At 42.4% G+C, this 22,690-nt stretch overlaps 1 protein-coding gene across 1 annotated transcript; it reads right to left on the bottom strand.

Moving 5' to 3' along the window:
* Window positions 1–11,719: 11,719 nt before the first annotated feature.
* T265_00591 (hypothetical protein) lies at window positions 11,720–22,342 on the bottom strand (the record flags this gene model as incomplete). Its single annotated transcript, XM_009164419.1, has 9 exons — window positions 11,720–11,832; window positions 11,908–12,060; window positions 12,087–12,315; window positions 12,383–12,479; window positions 12,586–13,047; window positions 13,081–13,653; window positions 14,491–14,566; window positions 17,536–17,758; window positions 22,178–22,342. 9 exons carry the CDS (start codon window positions 22,340–22,342, stop codon window positions 11,720–11,722), a joined length of 2,091 nt encoding a protein of 696 aa, XP_009162683.1.
* Window positions 22,343–22,690: the final 348 nt, after the last annotated feature.

Genomic DNA, 22,690 nt, shown 5'->3' with positions numbered 1-22,690 from the left:
CCCCAAAAAGGGCGAAACCGGTGGTGGGCTGTCGATGGATTTTCAGCAACCTTATGAGTAGTACATTACAAATATACATGTATCGCGATATTTCAAATATCGTAGCGACTGAAACATGAGGCGGCCTGGTGCAGCACATTCAGTTGCCTGAGAACATCATAAACGAAAGATTCAGCTGGGTACCAGGTGAGTCTCTCGCAAAACCAAATTGGTTTGCAAATGAGCATAAATTGGCTAAGCAATCCGTTACTATCATCGGGATTCATCTTTCGATTTAAAAATCGATTTAAACATCCACGGACGACAATAAACCTCGATTACAGAACCTGCGACTGTCTATGGCCTTCATCAACGTTTCGTATATTGAGTTTCAAATTTCATTACAGTCGCTACACAAAGAAGACGTGAAAAATTTCTTAAAACTATCAGCATAATTTCAATTAATACCTTTGCTTGCAAAGCGAGGAAACAATTTAACTGATGATCTAGACAAGGTTAAATTACTCAAAAGTTCACCTCATCCATAAATCATCGATCTCTAATCAGCATAACGGTAACAATTATCGATATGGGTTTGACTCTTCGTTAAAATAATAACGGATGACTTCAAAAGCTACTCGAAGGTGCTGGAAATTCCGAAATCCGCCAACCACCGACCCTTTGCTACGCACCACCACGCTCCTTAAAAACACACTGATGATGTTACCCCGATTGGTGGTGAAACGGGAGCAAACCAACGACCATCTGTTTAGAACTATCAGGTGTTGTCCGTGTTCATAGGTACTTCTGATTACAGGGTACTCCGAAAACGTTAAGACTTGTACACAGTGAACACAATCCACAAAATTTGGGCAATTGTAGGAGCATTGCCCCAGCTCACCTTATTTTCTAGACTTTCCAAACAAAGTAACACTTTCATAGAGGAGACTACTCACGAGGTTGCTGAAAACTCTTCGACAGCGCACGATCGGTTTCGCCCTTCTTGGGGCTCATCAGGTAGGCGCATTAGCCGAGTTTCCGTCAACCTCGTGATCTACTTGAACACAAAATATACGGTTCTCGAGAAATACACTCATTTGCAAATCAATTTGGTTTTCTCACGGTGTCGCTGAAAACTCTTTGATAACCCACGACAGGTTTGACACTTACTGGGGCTCATCAGACTCACCAGTTGAACCTCTCGTCAAAACTAGTACCGCGTGAAAAAGTGATTACTTCTCATCCCTTCTTGAGCCGAAACGCGTGCCTAGTCAGGCACCCAGTATCCTTCTACGTCACTTGTTGAAAAGAACAGTTTTTTGTAGCAAAGAAAATCTCGCTTCTTAAGTGAAAGTGCTTGCAAGACATGGTCCCATGCAACCCAAATCCAAAATCAAGCAAAGCGGATAACCTTGAGAAGACTGATTTTAACTTTTATCTGTGCATCCAATAATAAAGGGTATCGACATTCCGATGCACGAATCCGCCTCGCGCAATCTTCGTGCCATCCCTAAAGCTGTTCAAATTTACCGATCAAACTTTCTGCCTTTCGGTTTCGTTGATCTTACTACCTGTCTGTTACTGCTCAGGACATGAGAAACACAAGTGTGTCCAGATCCCTAAACAATAAAATGCTTTTTTCCCCACATCCCAGTGACTTTTGTTACTGAACCATCGGTCTACATTATGCATACATAGCATATGCTCGTCCTGGTTTTCCCCCAATGATAAGGTACCCATATCGATAATTTATTCATTACAGCGTGTGTTCCGCCTGTGACCACTCCTAAATGCCACGGCACATGGTACGAGATCAACATGCCCTAGGATCACATGATGCGAATGTGATGGGAAGTTACACACGATTCTTTTATCCACACTTTTGTTCCTGGTAAATGCCACAAACAAGAATTCCCAGCCAGAATCAGAAATAGACGAACATTCTCTTCCTGGCAGAGGGGCACAAATTTTTTGGTCGGTTTTCCCCACTATTTTGTATTTCTACCTTTTCTCGGTGGTTTGATGTTTCTTTGTCAACCTGTATGCAGCAAAATAGAAAGTGTTTTTTGGATAACTGAAGCCAATCAAAATTTCGTTCAGCGTAGGGTCCGTGGTTTTCAGTAATGCTTCATGAAACTACTCCATTTTGGAGGTGTCGCGTTTTTTGGATACACTGGAGCCATCAAAATTTCGTTCAGCGTAGGGTCCGTGGTTTTCAGTAATGCTTCATGAAACTACTCCATTTTGGAGGTGTCGCTGACGATATTTTCATCTCCCACGATTGCAACTTTGTTTCTTACAACGAAGCGAGACTTTTCGAAACTGCACCAAACTCAGTAAACCAGATCGAAAGTGCTTGTTTCCTGGACGATGTCTCTTCAAACACAGGAGCTTGTAACACAAGAATAAAGTGCCTCATTCTTGAGAAGAAACCTCAATTTTTGATCCAAATTGCATACAAACTCATTCCAAGTTGTTTGTATGGATCCAAAAAATAACGGTACTTCAGCCTATAAAGAGGTCACATAAGTGACATTTGAAACCATCAGTTGAATTTGGTTCAGTAGGCAAACACTTGAGGAACCAAACGGAAAAATAATACTTAAATATCACCTTAAGCTGCGCGCTATTTTTGATGCAGGTAGCAGGAACAGAAAATTTGAAGGCGGGTTTTAGGAATATCGACGCATCTCACACCCGGCTAGTCTCAGCAAATACAGTATTAGGTAAAACAAGTGGTTTCCACCGGGAGATGAACATGTCCCATCTTCCAGTTTGCCAGAGTGTTTCAGGGTAATTCTCGTGTGACCTTGTTACGCCAAACAACTGGCGCGCTTAAATTGTTCGCCAACTGTGCTACAATCGCCTGGTATCACCTCGCTGAACTTTCCATCTGGGGCCGTGTTGCTGAAAGCCATCTGACGGATATGGTCGAAGGTGAAAGCGCGCTGGCTGAAACCTACAACCATTGTGCTGCCTCAAGGCCTGTGACTTTGAGTTATACAACTGTCCGACTGGCCAAAGACAGCCAAAGGTAAGACAGTCAGATAAATTAGATGAATACACCTGGTGGCAGGTGATCCTCTTCCCGAATCATTTCGAAGGTGAACAGCTTGTTTGCATCGTTTACGAGTGTTCTATATCGGGTCCTGGTTCTCGGGCTGCTTCCCTTTAAAACAATCGCTGGTGAGGATACTACTAACATCTTATATGCCTCGTGTGAATAGAACATTAACGCCTCAGTGGTCTTGTTAAATAGCCTAATGATGCCAGTCACTGAGTGATGATCAGTTACTCGAAAACTGTCAGAAAAATTTGCCAATAAATTGTGACGTGCATTACGGTGGGGCTGCTTGTAGTCAAGTTCTTCAACCCTGATACCACATTAAAGTTCCGTAGTTGGTCAACCTTTTGTCACTTTCAATGATTGGAACTGTTTTTCTCATTTAATTCACGGGTTAAAATGTATTAATCTCAGCCATACAATTTTTCGGGTTCTATCGCTTCGCAGGGCAATATTTTTAGAATCGGAGTTTCTTAGTTCAACGGAAGATTCTTGCACTGAGTTAAAATATTTGCCTTATGGAACTTAAAGCTGGCTGTGTGTGGCTATGAGGAACCAAACTTAACCAAACTGTTTAGTGACCACTCGCCAATGGCTGAGATCTTCAGTAACCCAAGGTAGTTGACAACTTATTACCCCCTGGAACACTAGGTTAGCAGAGTTTGTCCAGCGTTAATAGCTGCAGGATTAATGGACTTGTGGCATGCGTGACAGCCAGCAAAAGAAGGAATCAGGGGAGAGTTGAGAATATTTTACATCGAAGAAAAAAACAAGTAATAAGGACAATCATAAGAAAAAATCGTTCAGCTGTAACACCCTTTCGGTGCCATGCCACCCGAAGGTTGCACGAGGGCTGGGATACTACTAGGTTGCCCAAGCCTAGACAGAGGAAGTCGAGAGGCAGAGGTCGGATTCGAACCCGTCAGTAAATTCGTGCTCTAACCACTGAGCCATCTTACCCCGACCATAAGAAATCACACTTCACAGCACTCTGTCCACAAATTTCGTACAGCTGCCAGGGCTACCCGGTTGTGGTCTACTCAAGTCCCGCGCCCACATCTTAACCAGTGTGCCACAGAAAGAATGTTTTGAAAACTGTGATCCAGCAAAAGTTCAAAAAAAGCATTGATCAGCTTTTTACTTGAAGCATGATCTAAGTTGTTGGACAGCATATCCTTGGTGCCAAGAGGCACTTCAGCATGTGTGTTCTAAATGTGTGCTTAATTACCCTGAACAACATTTTTCCCGACGATTTGATTGGTCGGTTGTTTTTACTTTTCCGTTTATCAAGTGCCTGATGCAGAGTGATTCTCAACATTACCGCACGAGAAAATATCCGAAAAAAAGTAACCTCTGCAGGATGGAAGTTTTTCACTGCAAGCTTTTGGGAGGAAAAGGAACTCAAAAATTCACAGACACCCCTTTTCTGAATAATTTTCAACCCTTGACTGTTCTTGCGATGTAATTCGACTATCAGTCAGATAAAAAGGTGAAGTTTTGTGCTAAAGCGTCCTTCATCCAAAGGTCGTTGCCACCTCATCGTGATAATTTGAATGCTAATGAATTTCAATCATATGCCTCATATCGATCAATATTTTAACGCGGCCTAGTTAAAAGACAGAAGTTGTGGAAACGCCGCATATATGCAACAAACAAAATTAGACAAAACCTTGCACCAAATCTACCTGAAATTATGGCCTTCTCTCCAAACGTCGAGAAAATGAAGTTTGGGAAATCGCAACCAAAGTGGAAACGACTGAGTGCTAGTCTATGGATAACAATGGATAATCTGTTGTAAAATTCTCCTATGACAGTCAGACTAATGATTGCAACCCTATACTCCCAATTCCGTTTCCATGGTACTCATCGCTGTTTTTCACTTTGCGCTCCTGGTAATTAAATCAAGGATAGAGGATCAAAGGATTGGATCCCTACCACTAATGTTTGCAGAGTATGACCTCACTTGGACTGACACACGGAAAATAACTGCGGAAACGTTGGTTTTTCAAGGTAGAATTGATAAACTGGCTGATGGGTACTATTTTTTTGATAACGCCTCGATGCAGTACTACGTAAAAATGACCCCCGATTGAAGCCGATCTCTTGCTAAGTTGATTCATTTTTATTCGGAATATGTGAATTTTCGATATGAACTAAAAATTGGTGGTGTACTTTAATCATTAAAAAATATGAATACAGGGTTAGCGCGTTCACATGGTGGCCTCGGAGGGCACCAGCTGATCAAACTGCTTAATTTTGTTTACCGCTTTTCGGACCATTCATTGGATAAAAATCTGACTGCTGCGATTCAGTTTAACCATAAAAGACGAAAACGCGAGGAGAAGAAGCTGATGATGTGGACAACGTACGTTAACTTTCAGGTGATTCTTTCAGGTGATTTGGTCCACTTCGATTTATGGAATCGGCACAAATACCAGTCAAGACTGATTCATGTTGCATCCCTGGCAATCTAATCAATGACGAAAAGTTCCCATGTGCTTTATTGGGCAGAAATTTTGTTCCATACCCACAGTTCCTTCTAGAATTGTTGAGAATTTCCAATCAAAGAATTAGTATCGATTATCAATCACTGGTCATTGTTGGGCCATAACCATGCGGTTGTTATCTGCACTGGTTGTATTATTTATTTCGTGCACCTAGTGGGAAATATTATCAAAAGCGGTACAAGGATCTATTTATTCTCTAGAACGAATTATTGATGGAATGGCCTTGTCCCGTTTTGAAATTGTGCACACATTACTTTCAGGGGCACCGCGCTTGTTACTACTGCGTTTCTCAACGCTAAGAGGCACCACACTGGTTACTACTGCGTTTCTCGGCGCTGCTCTGGGGTATCATTGTGCGTAACAGTCCAACTTTTTTAGATAATTTTGCAATATAAAACCAAGTGCCTGATGCAGAGTGATTCTCAACATTACCGCACGAGAAAATATCCGAAAAAAAGTAACCTCTGCAGGATGGAAGTTTTTCCCTGCAAGCTTTTGGGAGGAAAAGGAACTCAAAAATTCACAGACACCCCTTTTCTGAATAATTTTCAACCCTTGACTGTTCTTGCGATGTAATTCGACTATCAGTCAGATAAAAAGGTGAAGTTTTGTGCTAAAGCGTCCTTCATCCAAAGGTCGTTGCCACCTCATCGTGATAATTTGAATGCTAATGAATTTCAATCATATGCCTCATATCGATCAATATTTTAACGCGGCCTAGTTAAAAGACAGAAGTTGTGGAAACGCCGCATATATGCAACAAACAAAATTAGACAAAACCTTGCACCAAATCTACCTGAAATTATGGCCTTCTCTCCAAACGTCGAGAAAATGAAGTTTGGGAAATCGCAACCAAAGTGGAAACGACTGAGTGCTAGTCTATGGATAACAATGGATAATCTGTTGTAAAATTCTCCTATGACAGTCAGACTAATGATTGCAACCCTATACTCCCAATTCCGTTTCCATGGTACTCACCGCTGTTTTTCACTTTGCGCTCCTGGTAATTAAATCAAGGATAGAGGATCAAAGGATTGGATCCCTACCACTAATGTTTGCAGAGTATGACCTCACTTGGACTGACACACGGAAAATAACTGCGGAAACGTTGGTTTTTCAAGGTAGAATTGATAAACTGGCTGATGGGTACTATATTTTGGATAACGCCTCGATGCAGTACTACGTAAAAATGACCCCCGATTGAAGCCGATCTCTTGCTAAGTTGATTCATTTTTATTCGGAATATGTGAATTTTCGATATGAACTAAAAATTGGTGGTGTACTTTAATCATTAAAAAATATGAATACAGGGTTAGCGCGTTCACATGGTGGCCTCGGAGGGCACCAGCTGATCAAACTGCTTAATTTTGTTTACCGCTTTTCGGACCATTCATTGGATAAAAATCTGACTGCTGCGATTCAGTTTAACCATAAAAGACGAAAACGCGAGGAGAAGAAGCTGATGATGTGGACAACTTACGTTAACTTTCAGGTGATTCTTTCAGGTGATTTGGTCCACTTCGATTTATGGAATCGGCACAAATACCAGTCAAGACTGATTCATGTTGCATCCCTGGCAATCTAATCAATGACGAAAAGTTCCCATGTGCTTTATTGGGCAGAAATTTTGTTCCATACCCACAGTTCCTTCTAGAATTGTTGAGAATTTCCAATCAAAGAATTAGTATCGATTATCAATCACTGGTCATTGTTGGGCCATAACCATGCGGTTGTTATCTGCACTGGTTGTATTATTTATTTCGTGCACCTAGTGGGAAATATTATCAAAAGCGGTACAAGGATCTATTTATTCTCTAGAACGAATTATTGATGGAATGACTTTGTCCCGTTTTGAAATTGTTCACACATTACTTAAAGAGGCACCACACTGGTTACTACTGCGTTTCTCGGCGCTGCTCTGGGGTATCATTGTGCGTAACAGTCCAACTTTTTTAGATAATTTTGCAATATAAAACACCACTTGTGGAGCAAAAGAGGCCACAGAGGGTTTGTTAAAGCATCACATCACATTCAGGTGAATGACCTTCGCTGATTGCGGAAGCATGAACATTCTTTATCATGCAACAAGGTTTTCTTCTTAGAAGCAACAAAGGCACCACTTGTGGAGCAAAAGAGGCCACAGAGGGTTTGTTAAAGCAATACATCACATTCAGGTGAATGACCTTCGCTGATTGCGGAAGCATGAACATTCTTTATCATGCAACAAGTTTTTCTTCTTAGAAATCAAGCAACAAAGGCTGTCACTGGTACAAAACAATAGCTTTTCCTCCGAAAGCTGCTTGAACGCGATTTCCACAGATCGATAAAACAAATCAATATCATCGGAAAATTTTGAAAACCCCGGATATATGTCTTGTGTGGCTGATTCTTATAATGGATTAAGTGCTCTTGAGATCCACCCATATCCTCCATTTAGCATTTGACATAGTTGTCACACAACTTTAAAATTGAAAACCATCATTTTTCCTACTTCAACGTACCAACCATACTACTTTTATTTCTGTGCAAGGAAGTAGAGATTCTTCCCCATTCAAGTTAAAACGGTCGGTTTGTCTTTTGGTGTATATTCATACTGGCTGTTCGTTTTTGTACCCTTGTTCATTAATCCACCAACGATTGCCACCAGTTCCAGAATGGGCTAACACGCGCTCCGTGTTTTTTTCTCATTCCTATCCAACTTCGTTTTGCAACCACACCCAAGCGAAATTTCTTGACAGACGGAACATTTCAACCCTTGCTTAAAGATGGTGAATTTGACCAAAATGATGTTTCGCTGCTATGATTCCTACGCGGTTGATAAGGCGAATGCTAGACGGATGGATGGACTGATAGCTAGGGCAAAAGATGGCAACCACACCTGCTTCGATTCCGAAATTCGGTCCTCTGCTTTAGTCTCGATTCGGACGGTTGTTGGCTTGGTACAAAACTGTTGGCCATCTGGTGAACCAGGTTGGGATGGAGCGGGTTTCTACCCCGGGGTGAAAGGCAATTACCGTGTGAGTATTTGGTGGTAGAGAGTGGTGATGGTGGTGATCACAAAGCTGGCAATGCTCGCAGTACGGATAGTAATTAAACTCTCCGTAACCCGAACTCCAATCAGTCAGCGCAGCAGGGCAGCGCGAAACCAACAGGGGAACGGAGAAGGAGAGAGAGAGAGAGTTATAAAGATTGACAGACGCCAGTAGAGATTGGAAAAATATTTGCTTGCATTGTCGTGCACCGTGATGTGCGCCTGTGTCCAGGTACTGTTGCTGTGCTGTGGTTGGCAGTCCAAAAATCCGGACGGATCAAGTAATGAGTGCTGGGTGCAAAATATTTTATGTACTGGCAATTATGTGTGTGCCTCAATGGGCAGGTTTGGCTCGTTCCTTTTTCTATTTGCCAAATGTTTGCACTTTTTTTCAGCTTCTGCCGCTTGCAACTGTAATCTCGCCTTGGTTATTTAGAGTTTAGAGGATTAAAGATAATTCATGTTTACGTTTATCAATCTCCGCCTCAGCATCATCATCATCATCACCATCACCATCATCATCATCATCATCAACAACAACAGAATGACATCAGTGTTCAACACTGATGCGTCACTGCCGTACAACCATGATCCATATGAAAGCCTTTAAGGGACCATTTTCAAGTTTACTCATGAAAATGTCGGCTAGCATTGGGCCCAGTGGTGAGCCCATGGCAACGCCGTCAATTTGACGGTAGAGCATGCCATGCAACACTACTGCCGATATGTTGACGACGTCTTCGCCGTTGTTAACAACAAAGACGAATTGGAATCACTCCAACAAGAGTTCAATAAGGCCCACACTGCCATTCAATTCACCTCGGAAGGAGAAACCGACAACTTTTCCTATATGAAAGCCTTATTGTGAAGAAAAGAATAAAAGTGACTTGGTGCTAGCTTACTACAATCATTTCGAGGTGCCTTCAGATATTCAATCAGGTAATCTGGGTAGAAACTGACAAAACGATCGCCACTGATATCAGTTGGCAGCCACAGGTTGCAGCGTCTCCGCATCAACACGACTCCAAAGAGATAATCCATCCAGTGGGCGCAGAAGATTTCATAGCTTAGCGACCATATCTGCAAGTTAAACTGCTGAATTTGACAAACAACAAACGAATGAGAATGGCGTGATCCAAGAGGTCAGAAGCAAGCAATCTGAAAGGTGGGGCCGAGATAGCTCAGGTGGTTAGAGCGCGAATCTACTAACTGGAAGGTCCGTGGTTCGAAACCGACCTATGCCACTCGACTTCCCCTGTCTAGGCTTGGGCAACCTGGCAATATCCCAGCCCTCGTGCTTCCTTCAGGTGGCATGGCAGATAGGCACCGAAAGGTCGCTACAGCTGAACGCTTTCCTTAAACTGAAAGGTGTTAACCACAGCGAAATTGATGGTGCCCGCTCAAACCGACAAAAGGTAACTCTGACGTCCTTGATCACTACTCAACTACTCAACTATAGTTTAGGGCGACGTTTGTGCTGCACATTTTCTTGAAAACCATGCACAATTCCTGTAGACGGAAAAATTACTTATTTGAGTTACACCTTCAACAAAGGTCACACATGTATAGATAGATAGATAGATAGATAGATAGATAGATAGATAGATAGATAGATAGATAGATAGATAGATAGATAGATAGATAGATAGATAGATAGATAGATAGATAGATAGATAGATAGATAGATAGATAGATAGATAGATAGATAGATAGATAGATAGATAGATAGATAGATAGATAGATAGATAGATAGATAGATAGATAGATAGATAGATAGATAGATAGATAGATAGATAGATAGATAGATAGATAGATAGATAGATAGATAGATAGATAGATAGATAGATAGATAGATAGATAGATAGATAGATAGATAGATAGATAGATAGATAGATAGATAGATAGATAGATAGATAGATAGATAGATAGATAGATAGATAGATAGATAGATAGATAGATAGATAGATAGATAGATAGATAGATAGATAGATAGATAGATAGATAGATAGATAGATAGATAGATAGATAGATAGATAGATAGATAGATAGATAGATAGATAGAAGATAGATAGGTAGTTAGATAGATAGATAGATAGATAGATAGTAACACATAATTGCGTTTGCTTTTTCAGGACCTGGTCACATTTTCCGGACTACAATAAAAAACGGGTAATATAGGTTAGCGTATGGGGGCTCCAGGTGTACAGTATCACGGTTGTAGCCAGAAAACTTAACAACGAAGGAAAGAAGTAGGGCAAACTGGCCTACCATAAGCCGTAAACTATTCTTTTATTTCTTTTCAACCACTGCTATCGAGTGATTTTTCCCAATCAATCAGCCGACCCACAAACTACTCTTCGATTTTAAATGCTCAAAAAACAGTCGTTGGTTCACCTACGCCATCATGTAGAAATCGATTCCAGCAGATTCTGTCTTGTTGTATGCATTTGTGTAGGACCCCCGAAGAACTATAGTTGAATGCCATGGAAGAGGACAAGACAGGTTCGGTAGATCTCTCCAGCCAGAATTTGCATTACTTATCTAGCACTTTCAATGGTAGCGGTGACATAATGACGAACTGATTTTTCTCGTCATGATCAAATACTACTAACAGTAAAGTAGTAGGCTTAATACTTATTTCTCTTACTTTTGAAGACCATGGTCACAAACATGAAAAGTAAATCCAAGTGATAGATGAGGAAGAACTACAGGAAAATATCCGATAAAACGAAGGAAACGTTCTATTCGAAGGTGTGCCACCAAGAAATACCACTAACAGTAAAGTAGTAGGCTTAATGCTTATTTCTCTTTTTTTTGAAGACCATGGTCACAAACATGAAAAGTAAATCCAAGTGATAGATGAGGAAGAACTACAGGAAAATATCCGATAAAACGAAGGAAACGTTCTATTCGAAGGTGTGCCACCAAGATTCCCAGTTAGACAACATCAATCCCAACTTATGTAAGAATGTTTGTTATGGAAACACGCGCGTGATGACCAGCGCCTGCAGAAAGGACAAACAGTGATAAATGCTCCACAAGGTGTGGTAGGCGTTGGCACAGTCAAGACATGCATATCGGGCACAAACTGTCCGTCATACTCGGTCAGGTTTGAAAGTCAGGGGCAAAAATGTACATTCAGCGCCATGTACCACGCATAAAAGTGTCATAAGTACCCAGAGTCCGCAATGGTAAGCAAACACACGTCATTGACTGTGGCCTTAGGAAGCCCCAATAACAGTCTTGGCGGACTGAGGAAAGCAGATCCCTCGATAAGAGATGATCATCGAATGGTGGAACAAAAAGTCAACGTCACGACCAATTACTGAGAGAATGTTCATCAGCACCATACTTCAGCTTCTTCTCATTCCACACTGTCTCTGCACGCCCATCCGAGACTATGCTGACGTCTATCGCAGCTGCACGGCGATCTCGAACAGCGATTAGGTCAGGTTTGATGAACCACGTAGAAGTAGGGGCTCTCAACTCCTCGAAGACGGTGTACCCCAGTCCAAGGAGACATTTTGCAAGTTCCCCTGCAACCCGATTATGACGAGCACATCTGGCGTCATGCGTGATCCAGCAGGATTGCGAAATATGCACCAAACTCTCCGGTTGGCCATAGTTTCAACGACATAAGATCGTCTGACCACCATGACCTTAATGAGTGCTTCTGACCGTCGTGCTAAGAAGGTCGCATCGGAGCTGGATAAACATCCAAGGAAACACTCGTTCTGGAAATACAAGGCATTGATTTAACAGAGGCGAAGCGAACAATTTTCATAAACCGCACCCGCGAACGCTCTTGTGCAGACTACCACCCCAAGCAGTCACCAGCTGTTTCTTGGTTCGTACGCTTACAACCTGGACTTGGATTGGAATGCTGAAATCCGGAACACTTTATCAAATGGAAAATCATTGATCACACAGCGTGGTACCCGGAATAGGGTAAACAGAAGCTTTTCCGTACGCTTCCTTCGCTGTAACGAGGTGACCGCACTCACCCTTGTGAGACGAACTCCCCATGTTGTTTACCGACGTGGTAGAAGCTGATTAGGGCGTCCTTCGGTAGACGTAGCCAGTCATTAATAAACTGTCTGATGTAATTGTCAGGCCTTCTGAGCGTGTTTCGGTGGACTTGGACTAACACAAGCAAATATGTCTGCCTCGGCTCCAGGTAGTTTCTTGCGATCTTCATTCTTTGGTGCGATTTCAACGGGGCACTCGTAAACTCATCGAGCAGTAGAAGCGCTGCTGTCGATGATGGCAGATTTCCTTCTCCTCGAAAGCAAGTGAAAGCCCGAATATGTCTGTTGGATCCAGAGGATCGATAAGTTCCTCGGAGAAGTAAAAAGTTTAAACCGAGACCGCTGTCGCCCGGTGTTTCCTGTCCCCACAAATCGCAGGCGCTTTCATCGTTCGGGCGTTTATCTTCATACCAGCTGTTATCAACTTGACCGCAGCAGCTTCAATTTTTTTAAGGCGAGCTGGACACGAACCAGTCGTCAGCGAAGGCAAAACCATCTACTAGGATGTCATGGAACTGGCATCTTAGTTGCGGCATCGACAATCTAAGAACCTCACTCACTACCTCAATGAACAATATTGGAGAGAGTGGATCTCTCTCCCTCACACCTCTGTGGCAGTGAACGTCGGAATTGAGGATAACTGCTACAGCATTCTCACAGATATGTGCGATGCATCGAACTAGAAGCAGTTGCTGAAGGGCGACGAAGCACGGCTCGTAACGCCGACGTAACTTTCGAACAACCATCTCGATGCAGAAACGCAAGCTGGAGTAAGGGTGGTTGCAATTTACGGCTCCATCGATCAGCAAAATCTTACGAAAGCCTCGGACAAGATTTGATGACACGCAGATCTGTCTCAGTTTGTAAGCAGAAATCGGATTTGTGACTTTCGGAACCAGGGTAATACGAGCACGATACAAATGCGGCGGACAATATGCCAGGCTGCAACCCTCGAACAAGTGCCTGCAGATCAACACTAGCAATTGAACTATCAGAATGGGATTGCAAGAGTGATACGTTGCAATCCACAGTTTGTTCAGACCGCTATCAAATTCTCACGAATAGGCAGTTGTACGGGGACTGTGCCTACCTGATGAGCCTCAAGAAGAGCAAAACCGGTCGTGGGCTGTCGAAGAGTTTTCGGAAATCTTGTGCGCGATATCTCGGATATCGTACCAACTGAAACATGAGGCGGACTGTGTGCAGCAAATTCAGTCAAATCTCCCGTGCTCACCAAGTTTACTTGTGTTTGTTGAAGTCCACATTGCTACTTCAATAAGTGTGTGAATTTTAGTATGCTTTAGTATGCTTCCAGTGTCTCTCCTAAGCATAACAAATGTATAATTTTAAAGGAATTCAATACCCAAAAGTCATACCAGGCAACTACATGTCTCAGCTCTCAGAAACATCTATGGGATGCATCATAAACCAAAAGCACATTCACGTTTATGGGAAGTATATCCTTTGTTTTTTCGTGATACTGTTTGAGTTTGGGATCACAAGTCAGCCCGCCAGGTCAGCGTGTACAAGACCCTTCCACTGAAAATGCTACAATCCTCTTCATGCACATATTGGAAATGTCTACCTGTTTGTACAGGAAATGTTTTATATAAAATCTCTTGTAACACGCGCCGAGGCACTCCCCTTGGAATCAAGGCATCTTCAATGAAAAGTTCGCAGTTTGGCACAAACTGCCACTTTAGGTAAGTAAGTACATAGTTATTCGGTGAAATCGCGGTTTACACGCCAGTGTGATGCTCCGATGAGTCAACCGAGGTTGAGTTAGTCTCCTGTGGCGACCGTTGCGTCCAGCTGCGTAGAGCGCACACAGCCTACTGACTGCCTGGGTGCTAGCCCGTAAAATAGGTTTTCAGGACAAACCTGTGGTGAGGATTGTGCGTGGTGTCACGCGACCAGCGACTATGAAGACAAAACAAGGCAGGCAGTGCATTGAGGACTGTATAATAAGATAAAATAAGCATTATGATGTCTCCACTGAGTGGTTTAATGCAGATAACATTTTCTGTTGTAAACATTATAAATGAATTGTCAGGGGAGTGAAATCTACACGCAACACACATGTGGCAATTAACAAACTGCAGAAACATACGATTAAACAACACGTGTCATACACGTTTCAGCATCTTACTACGCGCAACACACATGTGGCAATTAACAAACTGCAGAAACATACGATTAAACAACACGTGTCATACACGTTTCAGCATCTTGACTTTTGGTTTCGTTACGGATGAATGATTGTCGAGTTGGCTGAAAAATCCAACTGATACAAAGAAGACGCTTGAGCAAGCCTGGATGGCCAGGTAACCTCGTGAGATATGCAAAGATACGTGGAAGATAATATATGTATTGGTGAACCGAGTTCAAGCTTTTGTACTAAACCTAGCTCCGTTTATTCTACTGATGTAAATAAGCAGGGGGAGAGTTTTAATGCACGATCGCTTGATCTCCTCAGGTAAGGTCATTTTAAAATATCACATACTAAGATCACCTAAATCCATATGGGATAACGCTCACAATCCGAAGTGGCCAAGCTTGAGAGGGGCAAACTGATTGCTATTCACTCACTGATACGATTCAGGCAAATCCGCTGGGCATAAAATGTGAGAACAATGTTTCTCACGACATGAGAGCTATTTTAAGGATCACCAAGAAGAGTATGCACGCACACTTTTGCTATAAACATCTCTCTTCTGGACTTGTTTTCAGGTCACCCTGATAACCACTCTTAAGAAGGCCAACATTCTTCCTGAAGGATCTTCCAAAAGGAACCGCAACAATGACTAGTTTGGTTCCAAGAGTCTTGCAATGTGGCACACAGTAAGTATTTTCTTTCACGGTTAAAAGCACAACTCGGCAACATATGTTTATTCTGAGTGATATCCTGGGTTCTTGAATCTTGAAATCATTTCATTGATCTGTTTGAGGTCACCTCGGTCAAATTAGAAGATGGTGATAAAGTTCAAACATGAGAAAATCCTTTGAATCGAAAATCTGACTTTAGGAAATGTGAACCACTGCATTTGAGGGATCCATCAGATGATGACAGAGTAAACCGATGCTGAGAATAGTAACTTCTGAATGTTATCGTAATCAGAGGTCCCGCTATGTCTCTCGTGGACACACAAAAATAACCTGTATTAGGGAATCATTCTCCCATGACATTCTGACAAAGGAAGCACCCCGAGACCATTGGCTTATCTGTAACGGTTGCAATCTTCAACGAGGCCCTCCAATTTGTAAAATGGTAGAGACGCAAGCCACCGGCAGTAGCAGCAGTTTTTGTCTGCTCTGCGTTCGCTTGAAGTCAAGTCACCGTGAAACTTCGCTCGTGAAGTGTGTGTTCCCAAGACTACCCTGACGAACCATGTCCCTAAGGTTTGCTTGATAATTTCTGTCAGATCATTGGTACTTCTAAAGATCTCTGTCAGGGTTGAAGAGCTTTTACGAGAGACGACACGCTGTTCCACAGTATGGTTCTAATTTGAAGATCCACCAATCCAAGAATTGGGTAAAAGTTTCTTTTTTATTACAGAAAATTTGACCAAATTATCCGCATTCACAAAACTTTTGATGATTTGGCTAAACACATTCATTAGAGAACGTGTTTGCTGGGTTGTGTCCCAAAACGTAGCTAGCTACAAACCAAATTCTCTCCATGCTTTTTCACACAGCGATCTCGCGTTGTTTTTATTTGTCCCCGTCTAACGCGTGTTGTTTTCTACTTCCTCAACCTCGTTTGCCACAACGAAAACAACCACAACAAGAACAAATGTATCGCTCACTGGTTGTATTAATTGAATGTCAGAACAAAAACTGAGTTAAACTGTGCTTCGCGTGCTGCCGGGGGGGGCAAGCTAAGTTAGTCGGATCAAAATGAGGTTGGGAGAAGAGTGATTGGACTGCCAGCTCTCATGCGCCCTATTGAATTTCGGTTTGATTTATGGCCAGCTAGGGAAAACTAATGAATTAGAATTATTTCCCTTCTGGTTGGTGTGCCTTCCTTTGATTGTCTAGGGGAGTGGATGTTAGCAGGAGGTGACAACTGCTGGTTCAGCTGGCGGCTGACAGATACTGGGATCCCGCATGCACACACACACCTCATATCATACGGTAGGTGTTTACGTGCAAGATTCTTACTCTTGGACTAACAAGAATGAAGCCCACCCCCCGACAAACACGATAAAAACTAACAAAATGACACTTACTGGCTTTAGAGAGTCACAGCAAACTTCAAATTAATAACGCATTTTCTCCGGGGGAACACTTTACGTTGCGATGATAAATTTCCGGTACATATGTTGAATTGTGGGGAGATATTTGACGAACGACAAGAAAAGCATGACACTCAACTCAACAGTTTGGCCACACTTGTTTTGGTGACAAGATGAATCACGCAAAATGTTTCATTTGCTTCTCACGCTGGAAGCAAATCCGTTGCTTCCGACAGATAACCAGCAACTTTCACAGAACACTAGCTTGAAAGTTATCCAAGTCATCTAAAGTTATTTTCTCTCCCTTTGCCTACCAAAGTGTTTGGCCACGTAGCTACTGTGAATGAGCAGAGCATTCCGAGATACAAGCGGTATCTCTTCAGTTTGGTTGCACTGGCTTTTTTCTTCTAATCTTAACTCTTTTTTTAAACAAGGGGAATTACGATACGTATGACTGCTTGGTTGAGATTGGAGTAAGGCTTATCGTAACTCACTTTGTGTGGATGATAATGACGATCGATTCCGTCTCATGAAGCAACCATCCTAACAATTACAAATTTTTCTTCCGGTAATAGGTATGTACACATAAGGATAGTTGGTTAAGCACGAAATAGCGAAAGGAAATTGTACAGTCATTATTATTATTATTATTATTATTATTATTATTATTATCATTGTCAGCTGTAATAACCGCGTACTCGTTGTACAGTGGTTGTAGCTGCCGCAGTTTCGTTCATCGAAGATTTGGGGGAAGGGGTAGGTAGCTGCGCATTGCAGGCGGGAGCTGACAAACTGATGCATAAATCCAGCACTGTCAGTGGGCTGTCAAGTGAAGGGGGGTTGGAAAAGGAGCTACGCATTGAAGGCAATAGCTTGGATGCACAAGCGCCATTGAAGGCGCGACTGGGCCATATCTGACAATGTCTCTAGTCATTGATGTGGCTCGTCTCGGGGTCCCCACCCAGGAAGACGGCAATGACCAGCGCAGCTGAGTTCGCTGGTAATGGCTTTCATACTGGACGCTCAGTTCAGCGTCCAAATTGTACAATCAGACGAAGACAAAAGTATCTCTCTTAGTCCCAGCTTATTTTGCTGATGAGATCATTTCAAATTCATTCAAACACCAATTTGTAGTTTTCTCTTTAAATTCTAACCTTCGAAATCCTCAGTAACTCTAGGTTTCGTAGAAACGATCCAATGTACAAGGCAACAGGATGAAGTTTAGAGCGCACCACTTTATAACAGTCAATGTCGGTTTGTTCCATTCGAATAGTCCAAGTAATTCAGACAGACATTCACAGCGCTCAACCTATCCTACACTGTCCCACACACGGATTAGTCTCTTGCGCGAACACCAATGCTCGGCCATAAATGTTTGGACTTAGGTTGGGTGAAATATTCTAGTGAACTGTGCCTGTTCAGATGCTGTCTCAAACACTTCTTCCGTAGTCTCATATCTCCGCCCCAAGCAGAAATAAGCGTCGTCGAAATGTCGTCAAAATTCGTTAGGACAACAGCAGATGTTTCGCGAGGCGCTGAATTTGGGACAAAAGTTTTACTTTATAAAAACGTAATCATAACGAACTTTTGGAGCATGACAGCAGGAAAAACTCGGTCATCAAAACACAAATCATATTTTTAGAATCGGGCCAATCAAATCAACAAAGTGGAATAACCCTTACTCTGTTATCAGATGCCTTCTCAGGCGGACGTTTTTGAAGGCTGGAATTCTTTCCGAGGCAGTGTAATGACAGTTCGGTATGTGCCTCGAAATGTAATCCCGTCAATCTTGACACTTGTTCATTCGGAAATCAAACACTGATGCGTGAAAGCGTTATGCGAAAAGTCTTCAGCTGTCAAGACGTCCAACGAAATTTCTGGCTAGGATCAAATCCAAACTTACGTCCGATCTGAAAATTTTCCTCTAACGATGATCTGAAGTTCCGTCTAGCCCGTGACATTGAACGTGAAAAAGCTTGTATAATCTGCATTCAGTGTAATTTTGGTCATGTGGATATTTGGTTGCAAGATGTCTAAAATATTTAAAAGTGCCTACAAATTAGATGCCACGGTCTAGCCCTATAACCCGAATGATTGTTCAACTTTCTGGAAGGTACTTGTCGTTTGATAACCATCGCAAGGTTAATTTGTTTAACTACTCCATCCTGCAAGTTTTGATGAGAACGATCCTTTGATAACCCTGTCCGCAGACTGCTTTCAGTGTAATATGTCCATAAACATAGCCGTGTTTGCTACGGAGATCAACAACCACGAAAAGAGCATCGGTTGACAGAATATTTACACGTCTGTTGTTCTGGCGAAAGTAGACATCAAACATCAAATGGAATACTGATGCATAACTGAGTTTAACGAAAGGAAAAATTCGCCATTTTGGAGTGGATAAAAAGTAATTTGTTTTGGGAACCCGGATGTCAGATGTCTGGGGTTCAAATCCAGACACGATCACTGGATATGCACTGCTGATGAGCTATAATAAGAGCGGAACTCGAGTTCAGTGCTTCCCTTTGGTGTGGACGCCTAGGACAGGAGGACGACTGTTCGAACGAGGGTGGTATGACTATGAACAAACTTCAGAAAGGCAAGTTCGCGTTCTTTGGTCGCAAACGTCCAAAAAAATTCCATGCTTTCGGTTTGGTAATTATCGGGTGCGACACGAGAATCAGTAACCATTCAGCGATTAGATCCATGGATGAGGCAATATCTGGTAAAACGAATACCTACCGTTAAAATGCGCATTAATCCGCCAGACAGCATTCGCTTGCATAGAGTAGCCTTTCTCCCAGAGGGTGAATTCCAGCGCTGCAATATTGCTTTCTCGACCGATTCATCTGAGTTTCAACCGGGCGATTCGCACTAATCCATTCAATACTATTTTTTGTATCTTCTGGCGTTATTCGTACAGCTGAGTTGTCGCCTCGTGTCTCCGCAAATCAAAGCGTACACAGCCCCGTGCTTTTCATACTGATTTGACCTAAGAGAATGAAGTGGGAACAATGAGTTGCACTTTGCATGCATGTAACAGTGCTCCTAGCTTTGGGCCCCTACCCGAATTTCGACACTTTACGGGTCTCAGTCTCAAGCAAGTGCAGTCTCAAGTGCAGTTACTCAAGCTGTTGACCAAACCAGGAAGAAGCAGTACCCTTGGTGAAATAGTGCCACGAAACATGCGTTGAAACGTCAGTTTTCAGTCTGAAGTTTCGCAGATTCTGCTTGTTCCGCAGAAGGCCAGCTTGTCCACTCATTATCGCTGAACCGTTGGTCGTGCCACAAGACGAGACTATTCCGCATTTTTATTTAATAAAATTTCATTTATAGTCTATGAATGTAAATCCGTCTTATTTGCACAATTTAATGGGAAATGAACTGCTGTTTAGGAACCCACTGTGGCGTCATCCCACTATGTTCTTGTACAAATAGAGCCGATTACAAGTGATAGAATGAACTGTGTACGATTGCTTTTGTAACCTTTGAGTCTGCAAGCCTATAAATAAGCTGTATAATTCTGAATAGGTTTCAAAATCAGCATCGTCGAATGACGATTTTACTGGTAGTTTATTCGTACTGGTGAAAAGAAGAAGGCCTTCGCTGAGGAGTTATTCATCGGAAAATGCCAACAGACCAGTTACAGACTGTTGGACAGGGGAGCAAAACTCTCAAATGCATCTTGTTTACAAAACTGATTATTCAACTTATCTTGAACACGTCTTCCTAAACTTTCCTGGATATTCATTGGCTGTTACTCAATTGCATGAGTGTTGCTCAAGTCCAAAACAATGCTACAAAGCGAGTTCACAAACTCCGCAACAGATCTCCCTTTTCAAGCGAATTTACAGGAAGAAAACATACTACTCGCATGCCTCCCTCAATAGTAGTATCACCGTTACTCTGATACACCTGTAGATATATATGTGTTTGTAATGCGCTACCTAGATACCTAAGGAAAACAGGGCTTAAAACGAAAAAAATTGAAACTGCGCAAATGCTCCACTCATACAGACGTAATTAAATGGACTCAGATATCAAACTGCAGGCAAAAACGACAGGCTTCGTAGATTTTCCAAGTGCCCGATAGATAACCCTTCTCCTCTGTTTCAAAAAAGTAAAAAGTTAACTTTCTTGTAACTGTTTTAGGATTGCACCGTTGCTTACCTGAGCACTTTTTCTATGGCTCTCGAATGCTAGTCCATTCTATTCTTCCCCGGGGGTGTTCAGTCGCATGAATTAAAGTTCGTTTTGCCAAGAATATCACATCTAGTGTTTTTTCGACCAGGAAGTCAATCAACCTGACATATACGAATCCTATGCGCACTTAATCACGTAATGCCATAGCACCACCGAAAAATGATTTATTCCCCTGTCAGTTGGACAGGTTTTAGCATTTTTCAAGCCGGCCTGTCCACACTCACACACCGAGGTGGTCGACAATGCAGAAGGTTGTGCAGCGTATCCATCCTGCGTTGTTCACCACACTAAAAAAATTTGAGGAATTAAGCATTTTTCTTCCAACGCGGCCTCGCTTCTCTCCATCTTTTGTCACAGAGACTAGCTAACAGAAGCGGGTGTGAAACACATTCATAGACATGAGGTCTGACGCAGCTTGCTCAGCAATGTTCAAAACAATTTCTCACCAAAGTGTCACTCAAACTGCTTTGACAGCCTTCAGCTGCAGTTTATTTTGTGGTCGGCTGAAACGTTCAAAACACTCAGAAACAGTTCTTTTTCATACCGCCCGTATTTATTCGTTGTGTGTGAGAAATGTGATTATTTTGGAACAACGTATCAAAAACAACAGTAAATAATTGCAAAGAAATTCTTCACCGATTAAGATCGCTTTAAAGATATCCAGTAGTTGATTAGAAGAACGATGAAATAAGACTAATCCCATAAGATATCAGCCATCAAGTGCAGTAGGCCTCTTTAGATGGACTCTCTTTTTGGCAAATACGTTCTTACTTATCAAAGATTCCTTTGTGTTAGAAAGTAACGGCATCTTAAATCCAAGGTACTTACAGCAATAGTAATCTAATCTTTTCACTCTCTTGCATTGCCCGTTTCAATCACTTCTCCGTAAAAGGTTTAAATGCCACTGAAACATCGCTGTTAGTAGTATGGGGAGATTTGAGTTTTTTAATAAAAAATTCCGTCCACTCATCATCATCATCATCGACAGCATGACATCAGTGTTCAACATCGATGCTTCACTGCCGTACAACCATGACTTATTTGAAAGCCTTATTGTAAATAAAAGATTAAAGGTGGACCGGGAAGGGACTTAGTGCTAGCTTACCACAATCATTCCGAGGTGCCTACACCTCCAGATATTCACTCAGGCAATCTGGATAGAAACTGACAACAAGAACGCCACTGACATCGGTTGGCAGCCATATCTCCAACCAGGCGCAGTGAGGGTCACGCGGTCCCCATCCGGGGAGGCGAGTAGCACTGACAACACCCAAGCGTTTCGTGATCTTCTTCATATTCCTCTGCCAAGTCAAGGGTTGGCCACCTCGCTGTTTACGCCACTCTGAGTTGGGCATGGAAAACAGCACTCTTTTCGGCAAACGATAGTTCGGCGTACGCAACACATGTCCCATCCGCTGCTCGAATAGGCCAAGTCTCACAGCCATACAACAAAACAGCCTGTACTGTAGCTTGATACACACGTCCCTTCAGATTCAGGGATAAACCATTCTGACGCCATAGGTGTCTCAAGTTAGCAAACGCGGTCCGAACCATGTGGATTCGTGCATTCACCTTATCCGTCACACACAATCAAAACTAATACAACCTCCAACATACGTGAAATGCTCCACAACTTCCATTGC

This window comes from Opisthorchis viverrini, assembly GCF_000715545.1.
Source record: "Opisthorchis viverrini unplaced genomic scaffold opera_v5_6, whole genome shotgun sequence".
NCBI lineage: Eukaryota > Metazoa > Platyhelminthes > Trematoda > Opisthorchiida > Opisthorchiidae > Opisthorchis > Opisthorchis viverrini.
Note: the sequence above shows the minus strand (reverse complement) of the source record. Positions and strands in the feature narration are given on the sequence as shown.